The sequence below is a fragment of the Anarhichas minor genome, unplaced genomic scaffold, assembly GCF_050575085.1.
Source record: "Anarhichas minor isolate MPS153535 unplaced genomic scaffold, ASM5057508v1 ptg000017l, whole genome shotgun sequence".
Taxonomy (NCBI): Eukaryota; Metazoa; Chordata; class Actinopteri; order Perciformes; family Anarhichadidae; genus Anarhichas; species Anarhichas minor.
The window spans coordinates 9553056-9573581 of record NW_027466463.1 but is presented as its reverse complement, the minus strand read 5'-3'; the positions used below and the strand labels follow the sequence as shown (position 1 = coordinate 9573581).

Below are 20526 nucleotides of genomic sequence, written 5' to 3'. Positions count from 1 at the left end.
AAAAGTTTGGTAGAAAGACAAAATTCATTGTTGTTCTGTCTTTGTCCACAGCCATAGTGACGGCATATGAGGCGAACACGCAGCATGATCCAAACAACAACAACGCCATGTTGGGAGTTCATGCCTCGGCTTCTGCCATCATTCAGTACGGCAAGATAGGACGCAAACAGGTACTGCTTTGAGCCTTTTTAGTCACGTGAATTCAAAATACCTGTCGATCAATAAGCAATATTAAGTCCATTTGTTTTTCTCCGATCCCTTCCATCTTTCCGTCTCTCCAGGGTTTGGTGAACGTGGCTCTGGACATTCTGAGTCGGATCCACACCATCCCCACCGTGCCCATCGTCGACTGCTTCCAGAAGATCAGGCAGCAGGTCAAATGTTATCTGCAGCTGGCTGGCGTCATGGGCAAGAATGAGTGCATGCAGGTAAGATGCCCCTAATTCTGGGATGTTACTGATGCAGATATATATATATTTTTCCACCACAAACAGTAGTTACAAGTATTTGTTGTCATCTCAATGCATTCAAGCCCCAAGATTGTTTGGTAGAACTGTGCCCATAATTATTAATATACTACAAGTGTTTGTCGCGTTCAAAATCACTCTTGGTTATATTAGCGTGTAAGTAACTCATGAAATGTTTTATTAGCAAAATCACTCTCCAGAAAGGGCACACATCATTTAGTCTGTACAGTCTAATTACGTGTGATCAAAACATGATAAATACATCGCACCCATGTGGCACCTGCACCATAATGCAGCACAGCTGCAAGGCATTTGGACCGTGGTAATGCACGCTCCAATTTGAAATAGGCCAGCCCCCTACTGGAGAACAACACGTGTGATGCATTTAGTGTGATTTAAGTACTTTGGGTTGGTTTCCGTTCGCAGTAGCTGGTGGTGTAGTTTGCGGCACTTTGAGTGGGGGGGGGGAGTATTAAGAGCAAGTGCTCGGGGTGGCTCGAGGTGACAAGTTATAGCACGGAGACTTATAACAGAGTGTAACTCAGGAGCTTGCTCTTAAGCCCATGGAGTACTCTGATTAATAGAAGCAGTTCAGCACACCACAAGTCATTAAAAGTGCCAGTAGACACTCTTCTCTCTCACTTCTATCTCATCTCCTCTGGTTCCCTCTGTCTCTCGCTCCCGCCACACATCGTTTGTCACAGCAGTACATAGGGGACACCTAATCAGAGGCTCACCATAATGGAAGTTTAGTTCCCTTAACACCTTCTTTTTTTTTCTCGTACTTCTTAATGAACACCGAGCAGTTTGTTTGTTTTTCACCTGTGATTATGGCCCTGTCCTTTTTTTCTCTCTCTCTCTCTCTCTCTCCGCGAGTCCTCTCTCGCGCGACGACGAAAAGTTTCTAAAACGGGAAGTTTGGTTTGAAATGAAAACTCTGTTGTCCTCTTCCTCGTCTGTTAGGGTTTGGAGGTGATCGAGTCGACCAACCTGAAGTACTTCACCAAGGAGATGACGGCGGAGTTCTACGCTCTGAAGGGGATGTTCCTGGCTCAAATCAACAAGTACGTCCGTCGGTGCTCCACTTGTCACTGACACATTGTCAGAATTTTAACCAACTTTAGATTTCTTTTACCTTTTTTTGGTTTTCACAATCTGAAGCTACCATTCCGTCTGTCATCGTCTTCCCTTTGTTCATTACCACGTTGTCCTCAATCTGTGTCAGTGGTGCCTTAACCCTATGTGGGTGTTTTATCCTGTCGGGACGTGGAAGTCGTATTTAATCTGCACCTCTCTCGCCTCAAGCTCACGTACCTGTGAGATTACGTTACTAGGTAACCCTGTTGACATGTCTAAGATGTGAATGTGCGTCTATGTCCCCAGTTTGTGACAATGTCAGTGGTGTGTGTGTGTGTGTGTGTGTTTTGGCTGCAGGGGTTACCTGTGTAGCGTACGACCGCTCTCTCCGACGCTTTGCCGGGTCGTGCATACCCACAGTCTTTAACACCCTCTCCCCTTCGGCACCCCCCCACTTTTTCACCCGTCATCTTTGACGTGACATGGCGTCCCCGGGGGCGAAAGACAAAATTGAGGAAGGCTTATTAAATGTATATCCAGCGCAATAATTAACTGGAGGCAATTTGCAGGAATCTCTGGGATCAGCAGAACTTGCCTCCACCTCAGCAGGGTTTATTGCAATCATTATGTTTCCCCTACACGGGGGGGGGAATTAACAGCAGAGTGGGGGTTGTTTGTGTGTGTGTGAGCGCGCTCAGGATTTTGGGATCATTCAATTAAACGGGTGTCAGTGATTTGACAGTCTGTTGGGTGCCAGTGCTCCTGTTGAGCCGGGTAGTAGAAACTGTTAATGTACTTTTACACCGGCGCCGACTGAGGCAACCCCATTAAGTATTACTGGAGGGTCTTCGGCTCCGACTCCCATAGCAATCAAGCTCCCATTTCTTAATCGCATGCCAAAATGCCTTTTTATAATAACACATTTTAATTGATTGGCTTGGGAGACTCGCGTCAATGTCAGTAAGCGGGAGAGTAGCTTTGGAGGTTCATTTACCAACTGTGGCTGAGTAAGGTTTTTTTTTTTCATGTCTGTCTCCTTGTTCTGACTGCAGGGTGCTGCGTCTCAGGGTGCCTCTTGCATCTTATTTATTAATCAATCGTGCGTGGCAATTATTCAGACTGCGTGCCAACGCGAGGTTCGAAGCCACTCGGCGCGCTGAGAACGGCTGATTCTAGAATATGTTTCCCCGTCAGCATAAATGGTGCCGTCGAAGCCTCGGGTCTCCTCCCCCTTGTCTATTTCTCTGCCTGCTGTTTAACAGTTTATGAATTGAATACTCAAGTGAGCTGTACCAGGATAATAAAAAAAAAAGTTCCAAGTTGATCAGCTTTGCAGATTTCTCTAAGACGTAGCAATGCTCTTCACAGTCGATGGTTGGTATACAGATAAATATACAGCCGTTACACTGAGGTTTTTATTTTACCTTGCTGCCGCTCTCCGTCATTTCTGATAAAATATGAAGATGTTCTGCTCATATGTCACCCAGTATTACATGGATTGATCTGCACAGTGTGATGACGTACAATTTAACAAAGTGCCTAAACCCTCGGTGACATTAATTCATGCGGGGTTAAATACTTTCTCTGTAATGCTGATGGGAAAGGCCTTGAATATTACAGCGAGTGAAATATGGTGCTTATTGATGTGTGGTACATAATTCAGAATGTGATCATCATAATCTGTTTCTCGCTCACTCATCTTTCTCCTTTTTCTTTCGCTTCCTTCAACTCTGCTCTTCATCCATCTCTTTCAACCCCCTCTCTTCAGAGTCCCTCTCTACTTTGTATCTATTATTTATTTATTTTCTGACTTCCCTTTAACCCAATCCTACTTTCTCTCCCCTCCACCGCCACCTAGCGCCCTTTGCTCACTTGCCCCTCACTTGTCGGTCCATCGCGCGAACGCTTTTCACCTTCCCTCCGTCATTTTGTTCCAGGTCAGAGGAGGCAAACAAGGCCTTTTCAGCTGCTGTGCAGATGCACGATGTCCTGGTGAAGGCCTGGGCCATGTGGGGCGACTACCTGGAGAACATCTTCGTCAAGGACCGCCAGCTCCACTTGGGAGTCTCCGCCATCACCTGCTACCTCCACGCCTGCCGCCACCAAAACGAGAGCAAGTCCCGCAAATACCTGGCGAAGGTGAGAAGGGAGCGTTTTGACCGGTAGCCTCACTCCTTTTGTTAGATAGTGTCACTTTTAATTCCATAGATTCCTGACCCAATCCAGCCCCGAGACTATTGTTTCCCCCCCTCAGACTCTGCCACAGGTACAAGCAGCGAGTAGTAATGTCAGTGATTACAGTCCAGCGATGGACAGTGTGGATGGATTCCCACACTGGTGGAGTAAAGGCCATCCTCTGGCGCGTGGGGGTTTAACAGACTAATGGCCTCCCCTGATACTCCGATCTCATGACCCTCTACACGGACTGACCTTTCTCCAGCAGTCAGACCAATGTTACCGTATTTAACAGCTGAGTAAGCCTCGTGTGGGAGTTAAAGGGGCGGACTCCTTGCTAACAAGCGTCCCACCTTCTTACACAGACCAACTCGTTCAATGCAGCCGCTCCCGTCCTTCCAGAGGTTAGCAAAGAAAGACCTCTTATTTGAGGTAAAGCACTGAGACCTGCTGTGCTCTGGTGAGGTGGTTCTCAATGTCGGATCAAATGATCGCGGCACAAAATGCAAGAAAATGAACTTAAAACGGTCTGTGTCATCAAAACACTTCAACAAGCTGGATCTTTTTTTTCTCTCCATTGTTTATTAATGAGCTGGAGGTAAAAAAATAAAACTGCCTTCAAAGAGCCACGTGAGAGTCTGATTAGAGAGATTCATCCTGAGAGCAGAAGACCAGCTCACCTCCATGTGTCAGGCTGGATACATAATAAACACGGTCTAGCCACGTCCGGTGTTAGCATTAGGCATTACCGGCATGATCTGCTCTAACAACGGCTGCTACCGGATTCACATTCCAATTAGATGCGTTTCTCGTGACCCCCCCCCCCCCCCCCCACACACACACACACACACACACACACACACACACACACACACACACACACACACCCAGCCCCTGGTATTGCGCTGCCAAGCCTGGTTGGCAGCACTCAGCCCTAATGGGTGAAGTTGGATGACCGGTCATTATCACTAATTATACACAATCTGTGTACCCGAAGGTGGCTCCCCGAGGAGAGCCTGGAGGGGGGGAGGGGGGGGGGGGGTTGAGTGGGGTTGATGTCTTCATCGTCATGTAGATGCACACACAGGCACACCGGGGGAGGAGAGATCGCCTCCACAGTGGCTCAGCTTTGATCATGGAAACGATTGGCGAGACGTACTCGTTCCTCTCTCTGCAGCCCCTCTCCTGCTGTGAACAGAGCCGGGGAGGCAGCAAGGGTCTGATTAATGGAGAGAGACCTTACCTCTTACTACTAGGTCTCTGAATATAGATTCTTGATGGGACATTTTATTTTGACTGCCTTGAGTGTTGCATTTGTTTTTTGTTTGTTTCTTGCTACTTTTCTTACCCGTCTGTCCACCTGCCTCCTGTTGTTTTCAATATATTTCTATCAGTCAGATCATTCAGAACCACGGTTTCTCCCACATGTTGTTATGTAGATGACACACAGCTACCATGTATTTTCCTTTTCCAGTCCAGTAACTCCACCAGCTTCGATAACCCTTTGATAACCGGCTGTATAGAAGTCTATGAGAAAATGACTCTACTTCTCTCTTGATTTATTCCCTCAGTAAACACTATAAACTTGAGTTCATGGTCTCAATCACTAGTTTCAAGTCTTCTTCAACACAGCACGATGTTCATTTAGTAAATTGTGCTCCATTTAGAGTCAAATAGGCCATTCATCAGGGTAGGCTGTAGGGCGTGGCTGCCCTGTGGTGATTGACGGGTCGTTTCTACGGCGTTGTCCGGTCTGGGTGGTAGTTTTGTTTTTGTTTTACAACTTTAACCCTTTCACAGTGTTTTCAGTCCACGGAAGTTAATTGTGACCCTTATGGCTGCCGAAACATCTGTTATTCAGCATTTGCTTACACTTAGCTCCACCCTCTTGTGTCAAAAATACTAAACGGTGACAGTCAAAGACCAAGATGGCGACGGCCATTTTATATATTTATTTATTTTATCCTCAGCTGTTTGTATGTGTTATGCTCCCTCTGTTGTTTGTATTTTATTCTTTTGGTGTTGTATTATTTCTGTTTTTTTCACCTTGATAATAAACTTTATTTATATCCTTTCCTTTGCATTAATCACCTTCCTCCCCTCCTCCTCCCCTCCTTCCGTTCTCCTTTCCTCTGCAGGTGTTGTGGCTGCTTAGCTTCGATGACAAGAACACTCTGGCGGATGCCGTGGACAAGTACTGCATTGGAGTACCGCCCATCCAGTGGTTGGCCTGGATACCGCAGCTCCTGACCTGCCTGGTTGGTTCAGAAGGCAAACCTCTGCTCAACTTAATCAGCCAGGTGAGGCCGTAACAAAGCTCCCTATCCCAAAGCCAGACATAGATCCCCATTGGGCTTAAGCCCAAATGCTCTTGGTCTCTGTTCCCAGCTCTATAAATGAAACCACGCGTCAAATAATCTGAACCTTTAGTAAATGCATGTCGACTCTCCTTGTTGCTTTTTCATTCATATTTTTTTCTCTTAGCTTCTTTGTGTGTGTGTGTGTGTGTGTGTGTGTGTGTGTGTGTGTGTGTGTGTGTGTGTGTGTGTGTGTGTGTGTGTGTGTGTGTGTGTGTGTGTGTGTGTGTGTGTGTGTGTGTGTGTGTGTGTGTGTGTGTGTGTGTGTGTGTGTGTGTACGTGTACGATTAGTGCTCATGCACGCCTTTCTAATCGGGATAAATTAACTGCATTCACGCCAAAGTGGCCTCTCTCCTGCTTCCTATTTACCAAATTAAGCATTCAAATTCTTCTTCTGTCCCTTTTTACAGCAATTTATTGGCTTCCACCGGTCTCTGGTGAATTGGTTTTTAAATTATTTGTTCAAGAAATCATTATAAAGCTAATATCGTACGCACTCCGCACTGCGGGAACGGAGCTCGTAATTAAACCGAAGACTAATTTGCTTTGCTTAATGGAGTATTATTTCCGCACAATTTGAAGAGGGTGATCTTCAAAGAGTAGTCTGCTATAACAAAGAGCCATCCCTCTCAGCAGAGCACGGATGTTGTGTAGAGGATATGTGGGAAAGGATCAAGAGAAGTGAGGGGAATACAAGCATTTATATAGTATTGAAGGTTTATTCTATATATATATATATATATATTTAGGCGCTAAATATGCCAAAATATGCTCATTTCACTTGGAACGGGACACGTGGTAGTTACAAGGCTCAACGTTGTGACCTCTCAGTCACAGTCACATAAAGCAGCACCTGCCTTTTGCATGTATATGGGTAGATGTCAATGGGTGACTGTAGAGCTTTCTGAACTATGACGATCCGGTCCTCTTTGGTCTGCCTCATCACCCTGTAATGACTGAAGGGGAAAAGGTCAAACCCCGCCCCCCTTCTTCTTTCCTTTGTATGTAGAGAGAAAAGCGCATTTTAATGCACGGCGGCCTTTGTCTCTGCCGCTCACCTGAATTATTTAGAGTTTCTCCGCAGCGGCGGGATGTTTTAAAAAAACGCATTTTGAAATATTGATGAAGGTGAAGAGAAGAGCGCCTGGGGGCAGGCGGGGAAGATGAATCAGAAGTTAACCGAGGAGCTCAACCCCCCCCCCCCCCTCCCTCTCTCTCTCGCTGCCTCCTCCTCGTCTCCCACTCGCCCTCTTCCCCTCGGCCTCGCCAAAATGTGACATTTCTTATCTTCCCATTAGGGGGCTGATCTCTGGTCCCTCCTCTTCCTTCCTCTTTCATCTTTAATGCTGCTGTTAGCCGCCACTTAGATCTTCTTCATTTCTCATCTCAATAGTGTGTTTGTCACTTCCAATCTGTCTCTCTTCTCTCTGTTTTTAAAGCACTGGAAAGGAGGATCAGGAAGAAAATGCACATTTGCTGTAAAAGCAATATAGAAACATGAGAGATAAAGAGAAGGCAGAATACTGTGCATGTGTAGGGTGACGCCTATATTTAACCTAAACAATTATTAAATTATTAATTAAAAAAATAGACATTTCTGCATATTTGCAAGAGGAGGAGGTGGCAATACCTAATTTCAAATGTTTTCTTAGCACTGGAAGCGTTGTACTGATGCACTTTAGCCACAAACGGGCATTAAAGCCTTTTGGTGGTGGCCGAAGGTGCTCCGTAGCTGCATCAGCTCGCCACTGACGAAGTGCTAAATGGAGTTCAGTTTGATAATAGTATTTGCTCTTCGCTTTTGTACCATCTCCAGGCTTCTCCAGTTAGTGAATCCCGTCTGTCTCACCTGCCTTTACGGCAGTAGAGCTGAGTCTGAGTCTAGGAGAACTACAGTATGCTCTAGATATCTGTGGGCCGACCCGTTCGGACCCCCTCTGCAGCTTTAAACCTGAGCTCGTTCTTGTCTAAACTCGATCGGTGCCGTTTGAGAATCCCTCGGAAGACCTGAGCAAAGATGTCAGAGCAGCGTGGATAGAGTCTGAGAAAGATTACAGCTTCTCAAATCCATTTAGCCTGAGGCTGAAGTATGAAAAACAGCTTATTTTCTTTCTCTATCTCTATCTATCCTCTGCCCACTTTCAGTCATATTGAACTCCGTTCTGTTGTTGAGATGTGGCGGTATCCCTTTCTGCCCTGCAGGCGTATCGAGGGTCTAGAAGGATCAAGTAGCGATGTAATTGCAGCCGATGAAATCGTGCCCCGAGACCTGAGAGAACCTTGTGGTTTGGTTTTCCACCAGTATCCTAAAGTCGCAGATCTCTAAAAAACAATATCCGTCTGTTTTTTTAAAAATCTGCTTATTGTTTTTGTACTTTTAGTCGTTGTTTTTATCAGTTTTAAGAACATTTCACATCTTTACAGCAGGGTGTAGCATAGCAAAGAGGAACAAGAGTTCCACATTACAAACAAACCTGGACATATTTTCTAAAACACGTATTTGGACGTATTTAAATCTGGATTTTGATCCGTCAGTTATTTCTAGATGTTACGCTCGGACTATATTCATGTGTTGAGTCTACCGCTCTCATTCAAACTGTGATTCCTTCACAATGTCTGTGTGAGGTGCGTCGCAGTGGTCGCGCTCTCATGTATTAGAATGCCTCTGCTGCATGTTCAGGACGATTAACATATTGCCATCTGAGCTGGCGGCACCGCATGGAGGGGATGGCGAATGAAAAGCAAAACCGTCAGCGGGTGAATTACGCCGTCACATTATACAGTGAACTGTATAAACCATGTTCAGTGTAACGTCAAACAGCCATTCACATCAAACCATAATAAACTGAAGGAGAAGAGAAAATATGCCGGCACGGTAGCTATTTCTTTTTCTTTTTCCAAACATTGATTCTCAGTTCATTAGTCAAAGCGATCTAGCTCGTGTGCGGTACAACCGGCTATGCAGCTAACTGACCCCATCAGTTCAACCAACTGTGACCTGAAACTCGTGAATTATCCACCACTCTGAATAAACCCGCCACATCGTTATCAAAGGATGCTCTACCAAGTTTGATGGGATTTTGAAACTTGAAATCTCTTACGTCCTGACTTCAACCATTAAGCTTTCCCAATGTTGTCGCTGACGTTTTCTTGAAAGTCTTGAGGGCAATTTCATCATCAATCACATGCAGTTTTTTTTTTGTGTGTGTAATTCAGCCGTGACACGTTTCTTTTTAAACTTCTCTGACTCGAAGCTTCAAACGCTCCCTCTGTTACAGCAGAGGTCTCTGGTTGTATCAGTGTGATCTCACACATGCACACACAGTATCTCTCTGTCCCACTCACTCTCCATCTCTTCCTCCGTCTACGTCTGCTCTCCCCCCCTCCCTCCCTCCCTCCCTCTTGCGGTCCTGAGGGGGAGTCTTTGAAATGTAATCTGTGACCCTCTTTTATCTGCTAGGTGGGACGAGTGTACCCCCAGGCTGTCTACTTCCCTATCCGTACCCTTTACCTGACACTCAAGATCGAACAGCGGGAGCGCTACAAAAGCGGTAAGTAAATATGGCCGTCTTTAGTGTGTTTGCTCTTTATTAACGGCTCTTTTCTACTTGTACAATGCAGGGACACATGTGTTTATAGCATATGGAAGATGCTCTTCAACATATAACATTCCTTCATTGTTACTCTGGACCGGTTTATCTTTTCTTAAAGAATTTTCTAATTTTTTCTCTTCTTTCCTTCCTGCCTCATGTTTTCCTTTGTTCCCATCTTCCCCCTCCACCACTCTTCCTTTCCTCCTCCTACCCACTCTCCACGCACCAGATTCATCTGGACAACAGCAGCCCAGTTCAGTGGGGGCCCAGCCTCACTCGGGGGCCTCCGACCCGGGGCCCATCCGGGCGACTGCCCCCATGTGGCGCTGCAGCCGGATCATGCACATGCAGCGTGAGCTGCACCCCACCCTGCTCTCCTCCCTGGAGGGCATCGTGGACCAGATGGTGTGGTTCAGGGAGAACTGGCATGAAGAGGTGAGGAGGAACAAAAGGCGGCCGCTTTAATGTGTGTCTGACTTTGTCGCTGCGCCACGTGTATGTTTTTCAGCGGATCAGATGGTGAGAAAATAATACAGCTGGCGGTGAGAATTTTCATGCATCTGTGCGAATGTGTGAAAACGAGTCGGAGTGCACATCTTGTGCATTTGTGTGTGTGTGTCGCGCCACCTGGTCACCCAGATGACCCCCGTCTCTCTGATGTGCCGACACATCTGTTTAGTCTGAAGTGTTTTTCTGTGAATAGGTCCACACTGCCATAAACGTATATAATGGCAGAATATGTTCAAGAAGTAATTGCCCGTGTACATTTCAGATAAAAGATTCATTATTTTTGTTCTTTTCATTCAAGCGCATTTTGACTTAAATCGCTCATTCAGCCAGCAGCCTTTTTTTCCTCCTAATTTCACTAATTGTGTTTCTGTCAGTGCAGCAGGAGGAAGGCCAGACACGGTTGTCTAAACCGAGCTTTGGCGCTGCTGCAAACAGTTTCAGCGATTTTAGGCAGAATCCACGCTATGTTAGCTGTTCTGTGGGCGGAGGGGGAAGACTGGGACAAAGAGGCAGCCGGAGAGAAGACAGAGACGGGTGATGGATGGGTGTGCTGAGCGTGTAGGATGGGGAGAGGGCTTAAGGGCCGGAAGTTTGTTGGTGTGTGTATCTGTGTGATTATCTGTGAGGGTTTTGCGGGCACTCGGCAGCAGCTGCAGGCTCTACGCTTGGTTCCACTGGGCACACAGGGGGCACGGCACGCCATCATCGCCTTCCTTCTCTCCCCATCACATGCCGCGTTCAAGCTCATCAGGGACTTTTTCCTCACTATTTCTTTCCCCTTCCTCCTCTCTCTCTCTCTCTCTCTCTCTCTCTCTCTCGCTCTCTCTCTCTCTCTCTCTCTCTCTCTCTCTGCAGGTCTTGAGGCAGCTCCAGCAGGGCCTCGCCAAGTGCTACTCGGTTGCCTTCGAGAAGAGCGGCGCCGTGTCCGACGCCAAGATCACACCGCACACGCTGAACTTTGTCAAGAAGCTCGTTAGCACCTTTGGCGTGGGCCTGGAGAACGTCTCCAATGTTTCCACCATGTTCTCCAGCGCGGCCTCCGAGTCGCTCGCCCGTCGGGCCCAGGCCACGGCCCAGGACCCCGTCTTCCAGAAGATGAAGGGACAGTTCACAACAGGTTGGTTGGCTTTTAAAAATACAACCCGCACCTGGCTGCATAAACATAGAACCACACAGAACAGACAGAATGAAAAACAAGCCCTTTTCACATTGAGGTCATTCTTTACAAACACCTGCTCTCTGTTTCCTCTGTTTACTTTTTGAACTTCCTTGTTTGTTCACTTTTATTTTCATGGCTTTCAACATCGCTGCTCTACCTCTCTGCAACTTTGTCATAACACTTGGAAACTTGGAAAAGACATCAAGAAATGAAGCGTTCGTTTTCAGGCAACCAAAAAAAAAAAAAAAAAAAGCAGTTCTGTTTTCGACAAGGTGCGACAAATTGCCCGGGTAGCAACACATGCAGCAACACATGACATCAGAGATCCACCACCTATCAGCTAACAAGAGGAGCATGTGTGTTACTGTGTATGTATCCAACTGGATCACTGGTGAGACTCACATCAGCACTGTGAGGACTCTCTGTCACTGTCACTTGGAGCAGCTAGAGGATTGGTGCTCTGCAATATAATTACGGTTTCCAACCATATGATTTGATTTAGGGAGGGGTTAGAGATGGTGAATGGTTAGGTGTGTGTGTGTGTGTGTGTGTGTGTGTGTGTGTGGTACGGGGGGGTCAGTTTGTGTCTTTATTACACTGTGCACACACGGCCACGATGGTTTTGATTACACACCAGTCAGCTGCATTTCTAATCTAAGCTGGTGCAGCGCTGCGGTAACGATCACAGGTTTGATGAAATAGAGCAGAAGGCTCTCGGGTCTCTTGCCTCAGCTGAAACCATGAAACCATCCACTCTGTCGTAAAAGTTCAGCGTGCAGTCTTAGTTGTTACAGTACGTCTCGCTACTGAAGCTGGAATTAAATCATTTTATTCACTGGTGGCATTTCATCAGGGTGGAAAGGATTCTCCATCTTAAGTCAAAATGTTCTCCACCTTATGGACACTGTGAACCTTTGGCCATTTTGTATTGAAATATAAATGTAGTAGCGTAGTCCCAGTTAGGCTAAAGTACCACCAGCCACCAGTCATGTGCTGTTTTATTGTGGTTGAGGCTGGAAGTCGTGCCGACAGTATTTATCCTCTTTGTCAAGGTTTTGTTTTGTTTATGGGTTGCTTGCTGGAGCAAAAGTGAATATGGTTCAAATATAATAAAACATTGGAACAGGTAGGTGCTACTAAAGCTACTGTGGCACAGAGATGGAACATTTAACTCCCTTTCCCTGTTATATGTTGGTTCAAAACAAGGGGTAGCAGGGTAGCTATTGTGTTCTCATTACAGACAAAATCATTCGTAGAAGAGTACAAATAGCAATTCAAAACCAACATTAACATCCCTTGCAGGTGTGGTCATCAAAGTAGGATGATATACAACAGCATCAGGGTTTTAATGTTGGACAAACAGCCACTGGACTTTATTGCACTTGATGTTGGACTTCACCTTCCAACTTGAGACCAGCCTCCGGTCATTTTGGCCGCCATTGTTCAGATTCATATGCGAGCTGAGGCATCCAGCGGGACAGGTGCGCTTCTAGTTCAGCCAAAGGCCTCCTCTGAGACATTTTTCTCTAAACAATCATTCCCCTGTTTTTGGAAGCCGCGTGTCTGTTTCCCCACATTACATAAGGGAGTTGAACCACAGTTCACTGGACCCGCTGCAGCTTCCCCAGCTTTCAGTGTGTACAATTAAACCTCTTTGCTGAGTCCTTTTCACTCCTGCACACATACATGTTCGCTGAATTACCCTCGCAGTAAACGGCCCCGTCTCCCCTTTTTTTATTTCATTTCCACGCAGCCACTCCTCCCTCTCCTACCTCCTCCCCCCCCCTCTCTGCTCTTCAGTCTCTCCTGTGCTTTTCCCCTCCACTGGTCCTGAGAGTGGCCAATAGAGCTAATGTGTTTGGCCCTGGGATAGTGGAGGACAAGGACTGCGAGTGAATGAAAAGAAATGATCACCTGACGCAGAGAGGAAAAAATAAGCCATAATAAAATTGAGCTGACGAGCCTATAAAACCACAGAGAAGGAGCATAAAAGATGGAAGGAGATTAGCAAAGAGAAAATAATGGGAATGAGAGTCTGAGAGGAAGACAGGTGTGATGGCATTAGCGAGCAAAAGCACGGGACCGACTGAACGAACAACGCAAACAAGAGCGAGCGAGACTCGGCGCGAGCGCTGATGAATCTCGCCAGATGTTGCGGTGCCAGCTGTGCTCACGCAGCCAGGCGTCACCAGGGCTTCTGCGTGGCGGAGCGCCCGCCGACCCTCGCTTACCCAGCTGTCCCCACGGCGACGTGGGAGCGGGGCCGACAAGAGACCGAAACCACACAAGCCCTCCAGAGCGGAACAAACAGGGTTTACAGAGGCTGCCGAGCAGCCAAGCTCCCGTTCCCCGAACCACGTTAGTGGCTCACTCGCTTTCACAGGGTTTGTGGGCCGGAAAATATGGGTTTATGTGTGCGCAAATAACATTTGGCAGCAGGGAGGCATTCAAATCCAATTACGGCGAACGCTATTTGCATGAGTTACTGTTTTAGCAGTGGATCTGTTCCAGAGACTTTTGTCAGAAGAGATTCTTTTTGAAAAAGAAATGCACCGGCTTTTTAATTCTGTGCCTGTTAAAGAGTCCTTTATCGTGCTGCAATGGAATTAACCACAGTTAAATGTTACTCTGTCGAGCTTCAGTTGGTTGTCAGTCAGCTTCTAAACCCCCGTACAGGCCGCCGCTGTGATGACCTCTGACACGTTCGAAACTTCAGCTCACCAATCAGACACAACAAAGTTGAGTTGACTTCATCCCACCGCACACATTCACACAACCCCACACCGAGTCAGGACCAGGGCAGTGAGACTTGAGGGAGTGACGGTTCTATACACGGAGGTGGCCCACCTGCTGAGTCTGGATCCATATTTTGGTGCAGAAGAGCGGATCCTCTGCTGCGGTCTGCCAGGCGGGCCAGGTTAGGGCCAGACTACCAGCGTGGGCTTCTACACACAGGTCAGAGAGCAGCCCGGCTTCTCTCCACACCACACTCCGTCTCTCAGCATCCTGTTCCCCCAGCTAGCTGACAGAGCAGGGGTCAAAGAGGAGTTCGGTGGGGTTGGAAACAACTCTCTTCTTGCTCTCTCTCCGGCTGTATTGCACTTGTCATAAAGCACCGCGGGTTTATTATTGTCACACTATATTAACTCGAAACAAGGTGAAATGTCTGTTGCTAATTGTTTCCGAAAGGGCCTTCGTTGCTCATGTTCGACAACATGTTTAATACTTAGAATATTCAGGTAATTCAGTTGTAATAACACAATGCCTGCGTCTCATGTGCAGCCGTCTCCAGATTTAAACAGGGTAAAATGTTTCATATCTGATAAAGATGGAATGATATCGCTATATTGCATTACAGCTTCGAATGAGTGGAGCGTGTCTCGCCTTTTTCCATTTGTAAGCATTATACACTTTTGCGGCGCTCAATTGTTGTCGGGGTTGCAATTCTTCAGGACTGTTTCAATTTTACCTCTGCCAGCGAGGCCGGCCGAAATTGCAGGCGGACGGATGGCGAAATGGGGCCGCTACGAAAAGAACATTGGCTGTTTTAAAGGGCTTATTTAAAGTATTAGGAGGTCTCACTCTGGGAGAGATTGAACAGGTTTGAAATGGCAATGCCTTGTAGTTTCATGGATTCATTATAACAGGCGGCACAACAGGGTGTACTGAAATAGGAGAGGTGTATACGTGTGTGTGTGTGTGTGTGTGTGTGTGTGTGTGTGTGTGCGCATTCATGTTTCAGAGATGTCCTGGGGGCTTTATTCTAAAATGGAAAACCTGCCTGGCTCACTTCCCCTCCTTCCGTTGTTATTGCTGCAGCTCATCACAATATGTTATGTGCAATATGAGTTGTGACTTGAAACAGGAATTTAATACTTTAAGACTCTCATTTTTATAGCTCTAATTTAATCAGCTCCCAGCCTCCACTTGGGAGTTTTAAGTCGATGGAGCGGTTCTCCTCGTGCTGCCAGCCGGCAATGAATAACTTACCCGGTGACGTTCCCTTAAGCAAGGCACTTCACCACACTGCTGGAGTGAGGTGGCCAACAGGGCAACGCACTATTTAGAACGGACATTTTCCCAGATGTGGGCTTCTGGAACCACTTCCCGCCCCGAGGCCATCGCTGTGAGAAACAAGGTGTTCTTAGTCCATGTTACTGTGTAAATACCGGTAAAGCAAACACCCACATCTCACTTCAATTCATCTTCACCACTGCTCTCAAACAGGCCTCGCAGTGTTTGAAAAGTCATCTGACCAAAAAGCTTTCAAACGTCTCTTTGATTCCGTTTATTTCTGTTCTATTTTCTTTCATTATATTTGACTCGACTTTTAAGTACCGTCCCCTGCGCGTTTGCTGCTTGTGTGTGTTTTAACCCCCCCCCCTATAGTATGTTATTACACAATGTTGCTTAGAAACACATTGGTATTTATAGCACGGGCCTAGGAGCCTATCGTTGCAGGGGAGGTTAAAGGTTAAACACACCTGGGAGCTGCCCACTGCTGTTACCGGTGTGTAATGTTGGCGGCTGAGAGCAGCTCCACTGGAACAGTTACGGGGGTGAGTGTCTTGCTGAAGGGCATTTTGAGGGTAGTTGATTAAGAGAGGGAAACGGTAACGCATCCACTCCCCCATCCACCCTTTCTCTGCTGGCTTTAGGATCTCCTCCGGCCACATTCGAATCACTGGCACGGAGATTCTTGTTTTTAACCGGCTTTTTTTCCTTCCCAGACTTTGACTTCAGCGTGCCGGGCTCCATGAAGCTTCACAATTTGATCTCCAAGCTGAAGAAGTGGATCAAGATCCTGGAGGCCAAGACCAAGCAGCTGCCCAAGTTCTTCCTCATCGAGGAGAAGTGCCGCTTCCTCAGCAACTTCTCTGCGCAGACGGCCGAGGTGGAGATCCCCGGGGAATTCCTCATGCCCAAACCTACACACTATTACATCAAGATCGCCAGGTACACAAGACCCTTCTCTATTATAACAAAAACACACACTTGCTGATGAATGTAAGATGTATCTACTTCTGGCTGCCTGTGGATAAAATAGAAAACTGGCAGCGAGAACACATCAGTCCTCCCATATCGTGAATCGCTTCAGCTCCGTCTCGCTGTGCTTCTCTCTCTCTCAGGTTCATGCCCAGAGTGGAAATCGTCCAGAAACACAATACAGCGGCACGCCGTCTCTACATCCGCGGCCACAATGGCAAAATCTACCCGTACCTGGTGATGAACGACGCTTGCCTGACCGAGTCGCGCCGCGAGGAGAGGGTCCTGCAGCTTCTCCGGCTCCTCAACCCGTGTCTGGAGAAGAGGAAGGAGACCACCAAGAGACACCTCTTCTTCACTGGTAGGACCGGGGATAAGACAGATGTCAACATATCGGGACTAGGGAGGATCTTTCTCTGAGATTACGTTCTTGTCCTTTTATTTTTTTACACATTTGTTCATCACAGTCACCTCTAGTGCTGCTGTACGCTGATACCGACTGGCAATGACCCTCCCCTTTCATTTCCCTTCTCTTTCTGTGGCTGTCTCACTCAACACACACAATTTCAATTTGCTTTCAAGTGCTATTTCCTGTCCTGTCATCCCCTTGTGGTTTGCCCACTCTCCTCTTATGCACTTGATTGGTCTGTTTAAGGGGAAATATGGACGGGGAATTCAACAGTCCCCTTCCAGCCCATTTCCTCGCAACTGGAACGGCTGGTATTGATTTGATTTGGTGTGCCATAGTATGTCAATGTTTTGACTGCTTTCACTGGGCAGCCCGGGCTGTGCACAGCCTTTTACCTCCTTCGACCCTGCTCGGTGTTGAGCGATGGCACGCCTTCAGTGCAGCGGTTTCCCAACTCTGGAGTATTTAGTTATAGGTTTAGATCTGTGGTTCACACTGTGGTAACACAGGGACCGTTTCCTAGGAAGTGCAGCCAGATGTTTACAGTTTGTGTGTCACTGACTTGGTATTTTTTTTTTCCTCTCCTTACCCTCCATCCCTGCTATCGCCATCTTATTTTCCCCTCCCCATCTCTCTCCCGCATGTATCCCGTCTTCTGTCTCTCCAGTGCCCAGAGTGGTGGCAGTGTCGCCTCAGATGCGGCTGGTAGAGGACAACCCTTCGTCTCTGTCATTGGTGGAAATCTACAAGCAACGCTGTGCCAAGAAGGGCATCGAACACGACAACCCCATTTCCCGGTATTACGATCGTCTGGCCACGGTGCAGGCCAGAGGCACGCAAGCCAGCCACCAGGTATGGACACGGTGGTATGAACAGAGTCCCACACACAGAGACTTGTGACTTGAGAACTCATCCTCAAAAGACTCGAGACTAGACTCGGACTTGAGATTTGGAACTCATGAACAATCATTCATCATTAAGTCATTTTCATTATACACGCCCACACACACTGCTGCAGTGACTACGTAGCCCCGCCTCCTCTCACTCACAGTGCTGTCTGCTACTCGTCTCAGTCGCTCCGGTTGGATATGATGATTTGCGGATCGTTGTTGTGGCCCTCGGTGTTTTCCTTTTTTTACCAGACAGTCTAGGCCCGCCACAGTTTTTCTTTTATAATGAACGGAAAATATTTTACACTTCAATCTTGGCGGGTCAGGGACGGCCCGCTCGGTGCCCGTACCTCTACGCGACGGTGCGACGGTGTTTTGTGTGTCCGACCGTGAGCTTTACAGAACCTCATCTCAAATACAATGCTCTGTGGGTGTGACTTTTTTTGTCCAGTCATCACCATTTATATTTATACAACCCCCGTGTTCATGATGGCATTTTTTTTTTTTCAAGAGCACAGCAAGTTCTTCATAGATCCAGCCTCTTAATTTAGCCCTCAAAATGCACCAGAGCTACTTTGCATTGGTATATTTATCTGTTCATTAAAACAAAGATTTTATGCCCTCAGTTATTTTTTTGCAATTTTTCCCAGTGGTATCGGAAATATTACACTAATACCCATAATGTCTGCGAATGGATAAAGGACTGTTGATAATAGAACACATACTTTGGAAAATTCTTACATAGACTTGACTTTGAAAAAAATGACTTGTGAGCATCTCTTAAACACATACATACAATGTATAATACATCTGTGTAGCCTGGTACAACTGTGGCCTCCTTTTAATGGTATACATTGTTATGCATCCTGGGTGATTGTATTGTAACGGTAGCTTTGTGCAGCCACGTCGCCTAGGAAGCATTTGAAAACCATGTATCTCTAAAAGTTCTGCTTTAATGGGCTTAGAAAAATTAAGAAAAATAGCCGATATGGTTTATTTAGCTTAAAATATAGGAGGGCCCAATATCAGCTGGACCTACCTAACCTTCACTCCCTCCTCCTGTCTACCACCAGGTCCTGCGGGACATCCTGAAGGAGGTGCAGGGCAACATGGTGCCCCGCAGCATGCTGAAGGAGTGGGCCCTCCACACCTTCCCGAACGCCACCGATTACTGGACCTTCCGGAAGATGTTCACCATCCAGCTGGCCCTGATAGGCCTGGCCGAGTTCATGCTCCACCTCAACAGGCTCAACCCCGAGATGCTGCAGATCGCACAGGTAGGAGAAGCGTGCAGACGCGCACACACGGGCAGAAACAACGTCGGACTCTCTGTCAAGGGCGAGTGGCATTCGTGTGACGGTGGGGGCTAATTCAATAGATATACACTCTCACAGATGCATTAAGAGATCACCATTACCCGGCTCCATATCTGGCCGTATGAATTACCATTCTCCCCCATGACATTCACGCTTAGGCCTATCAGTCAGCCAGCCGCTGTCAATGCCAACGGTGTTTTGACAGAACGTTATATTCAGTTCCTCCGCTCCACAGCTATCAAAAGACATTTCAATTTGAAGAGGCCGTGTTTGTGTGTGAGCGCGCGTCTGCCTCTCTAGTCAACGCGCATCCGCCTGCCGCTCGGGTCCGCGGACAGCTTTCTAAAAGTCATTATTAAAGATGATTGTGTCAGTCGGCCACCCCAACCCCTCTGATCCTAATCGGCCTTTGCTGACAGGCGTTCCTCCGGGCAGCTAAGCGCCGGTATTAAGCCCCCTCACTGCCTGTTCCACTCCGCAGATCCCATTAGACACAGCAGGATTACGGTACAGAGAGCGTGCGTACACAAACAAACATTACACACAAACGGAGCGGGAGTGCAAGGACAGGACATCACAGCCGTAGCATTGTGCCCCACCCTGCCTAAACGGAGACCTCGTGTTGGCACCTATAGAGCTCAATGAGGCTTCGAGGCATCTGTCATGAAAGGCACTTCTTTGTGGTGTTCATCAGGCTGTAATTCAGTCGTAGATTTAATTCTTTAAAGACCTGTCACATCGTCTCCTCAGAATACGTTGAATGTCCTTTCTCCACCTCCTTTACTCGGTATCTATTTCTCACAGTCAAGTCCACAGCTCCGAGTCACTACACGAGACACATTAATGTCGCGTCACCCCATTCACACCAGCCCCCAAAAAATGAAGCCATCGCTGGCCACTACTGTGGCGATTTAGCATTCTGAGCGCCGCCTCTGCAGCCAACTGTCTGCAGGCTTATCTGAGCCTCCCGGGGGTTGCTGGTGTCTCAGCCCACTGCCTTGAGGCCCTCCGCTGGGGCCTGTAGGAGCAAATGACAGTAGGAGAGAGAGTGGGGAGGGAATTAAGAAGAAAGGGGGGATGGGAGGGAAGGAGGCGAAGCAGAGGAGGAGAGGGAGAGCAGGCGCTGGAATGAAATGCTCTGCTATAAAGCTGTCGGATGCACTCACCTTTTCATATACGGGAGCTTATCTTCCCCCGGAATGGCTGCTTGTGTAGCGGTCCTCGTGCACATAAATGCAGGGCTTAAAGATGAAAACCTGGCTGTATATATTTAAGTCGGCGGGGAGCGAGAGGAGTGAGAATGAATTGAGCATTATAGATGTTCTGCTGCTGATAGTTGGACGTGTTCTGCGTCTGGGGCACGCAGATCAATAACTGTAGCCGTCTGGTTGGCGTGAGCTTGTTTTGTAAGTCCCCGAGCCTTTCTAAAGGAGAGTTATATTCTAGTGGTCTAAGGACTGCAGAAAGGAACGCTTTAGATAGGTTATTTAATTGGTACTGGTTATGAGTAGGTAGCCCTGGAGAATGCTTTATTAAATAAAGCTGTCTGTAAATAATATTTACAACGTCCTCCCTTACACACACTT

At 47.3% G+C, this 20526-nt stretch overlaps 1 protein-coding gene across 5 annotated transcripts in view; it reads left to right on the top strand.

Moving 5' to 3' along the window:
- Nucleotides 1–20526, top strand: part of trrap (transformation/transcription domain-associated protein) — a 69941-nt gene that overhangs the window by 46847 nt on the left and 2568 nt on the right. For all 5 annotated transcript variants that reach the window (XM_076093368.1, XM_076093367.1, XM_076093366.1 and 2 more), the window contains 12 exons: nt 52–170; nt 282–428; nt 1431–1531; nt 3482–3683; nt 5858–6019; nt 9538–9628; nt 9900–10105; nt 11036–11297; nt 16070–16295; nt 16469–16686; nt 17402–17586; nt 18698–18901. In XM_076093368.1, the coding sequence (XP_075949483.1) occupies nt 52–170; nt 282–428; nt 1431–1531; nt 3482–3683; nt 5858–6019; nt 9538–9628; nt 9900–10105; nt 11036–11297; nt 16070–16295; nt 16469–16686; nt 17402–17586; nt 18698–18901 (2123 nt within the window). The remainder of the gene's footprint in view (nt 1–51; nt 171–281; nt 429–1430; nt 1532–3481; nt 3684–5857; nt 6020–9537; nt 9629–9899; nt 10106–11035; nt 11298–16069; nt 16296–16468; nt 16687–17401; nt 17587–18697; nt 18902–20526) is intronic.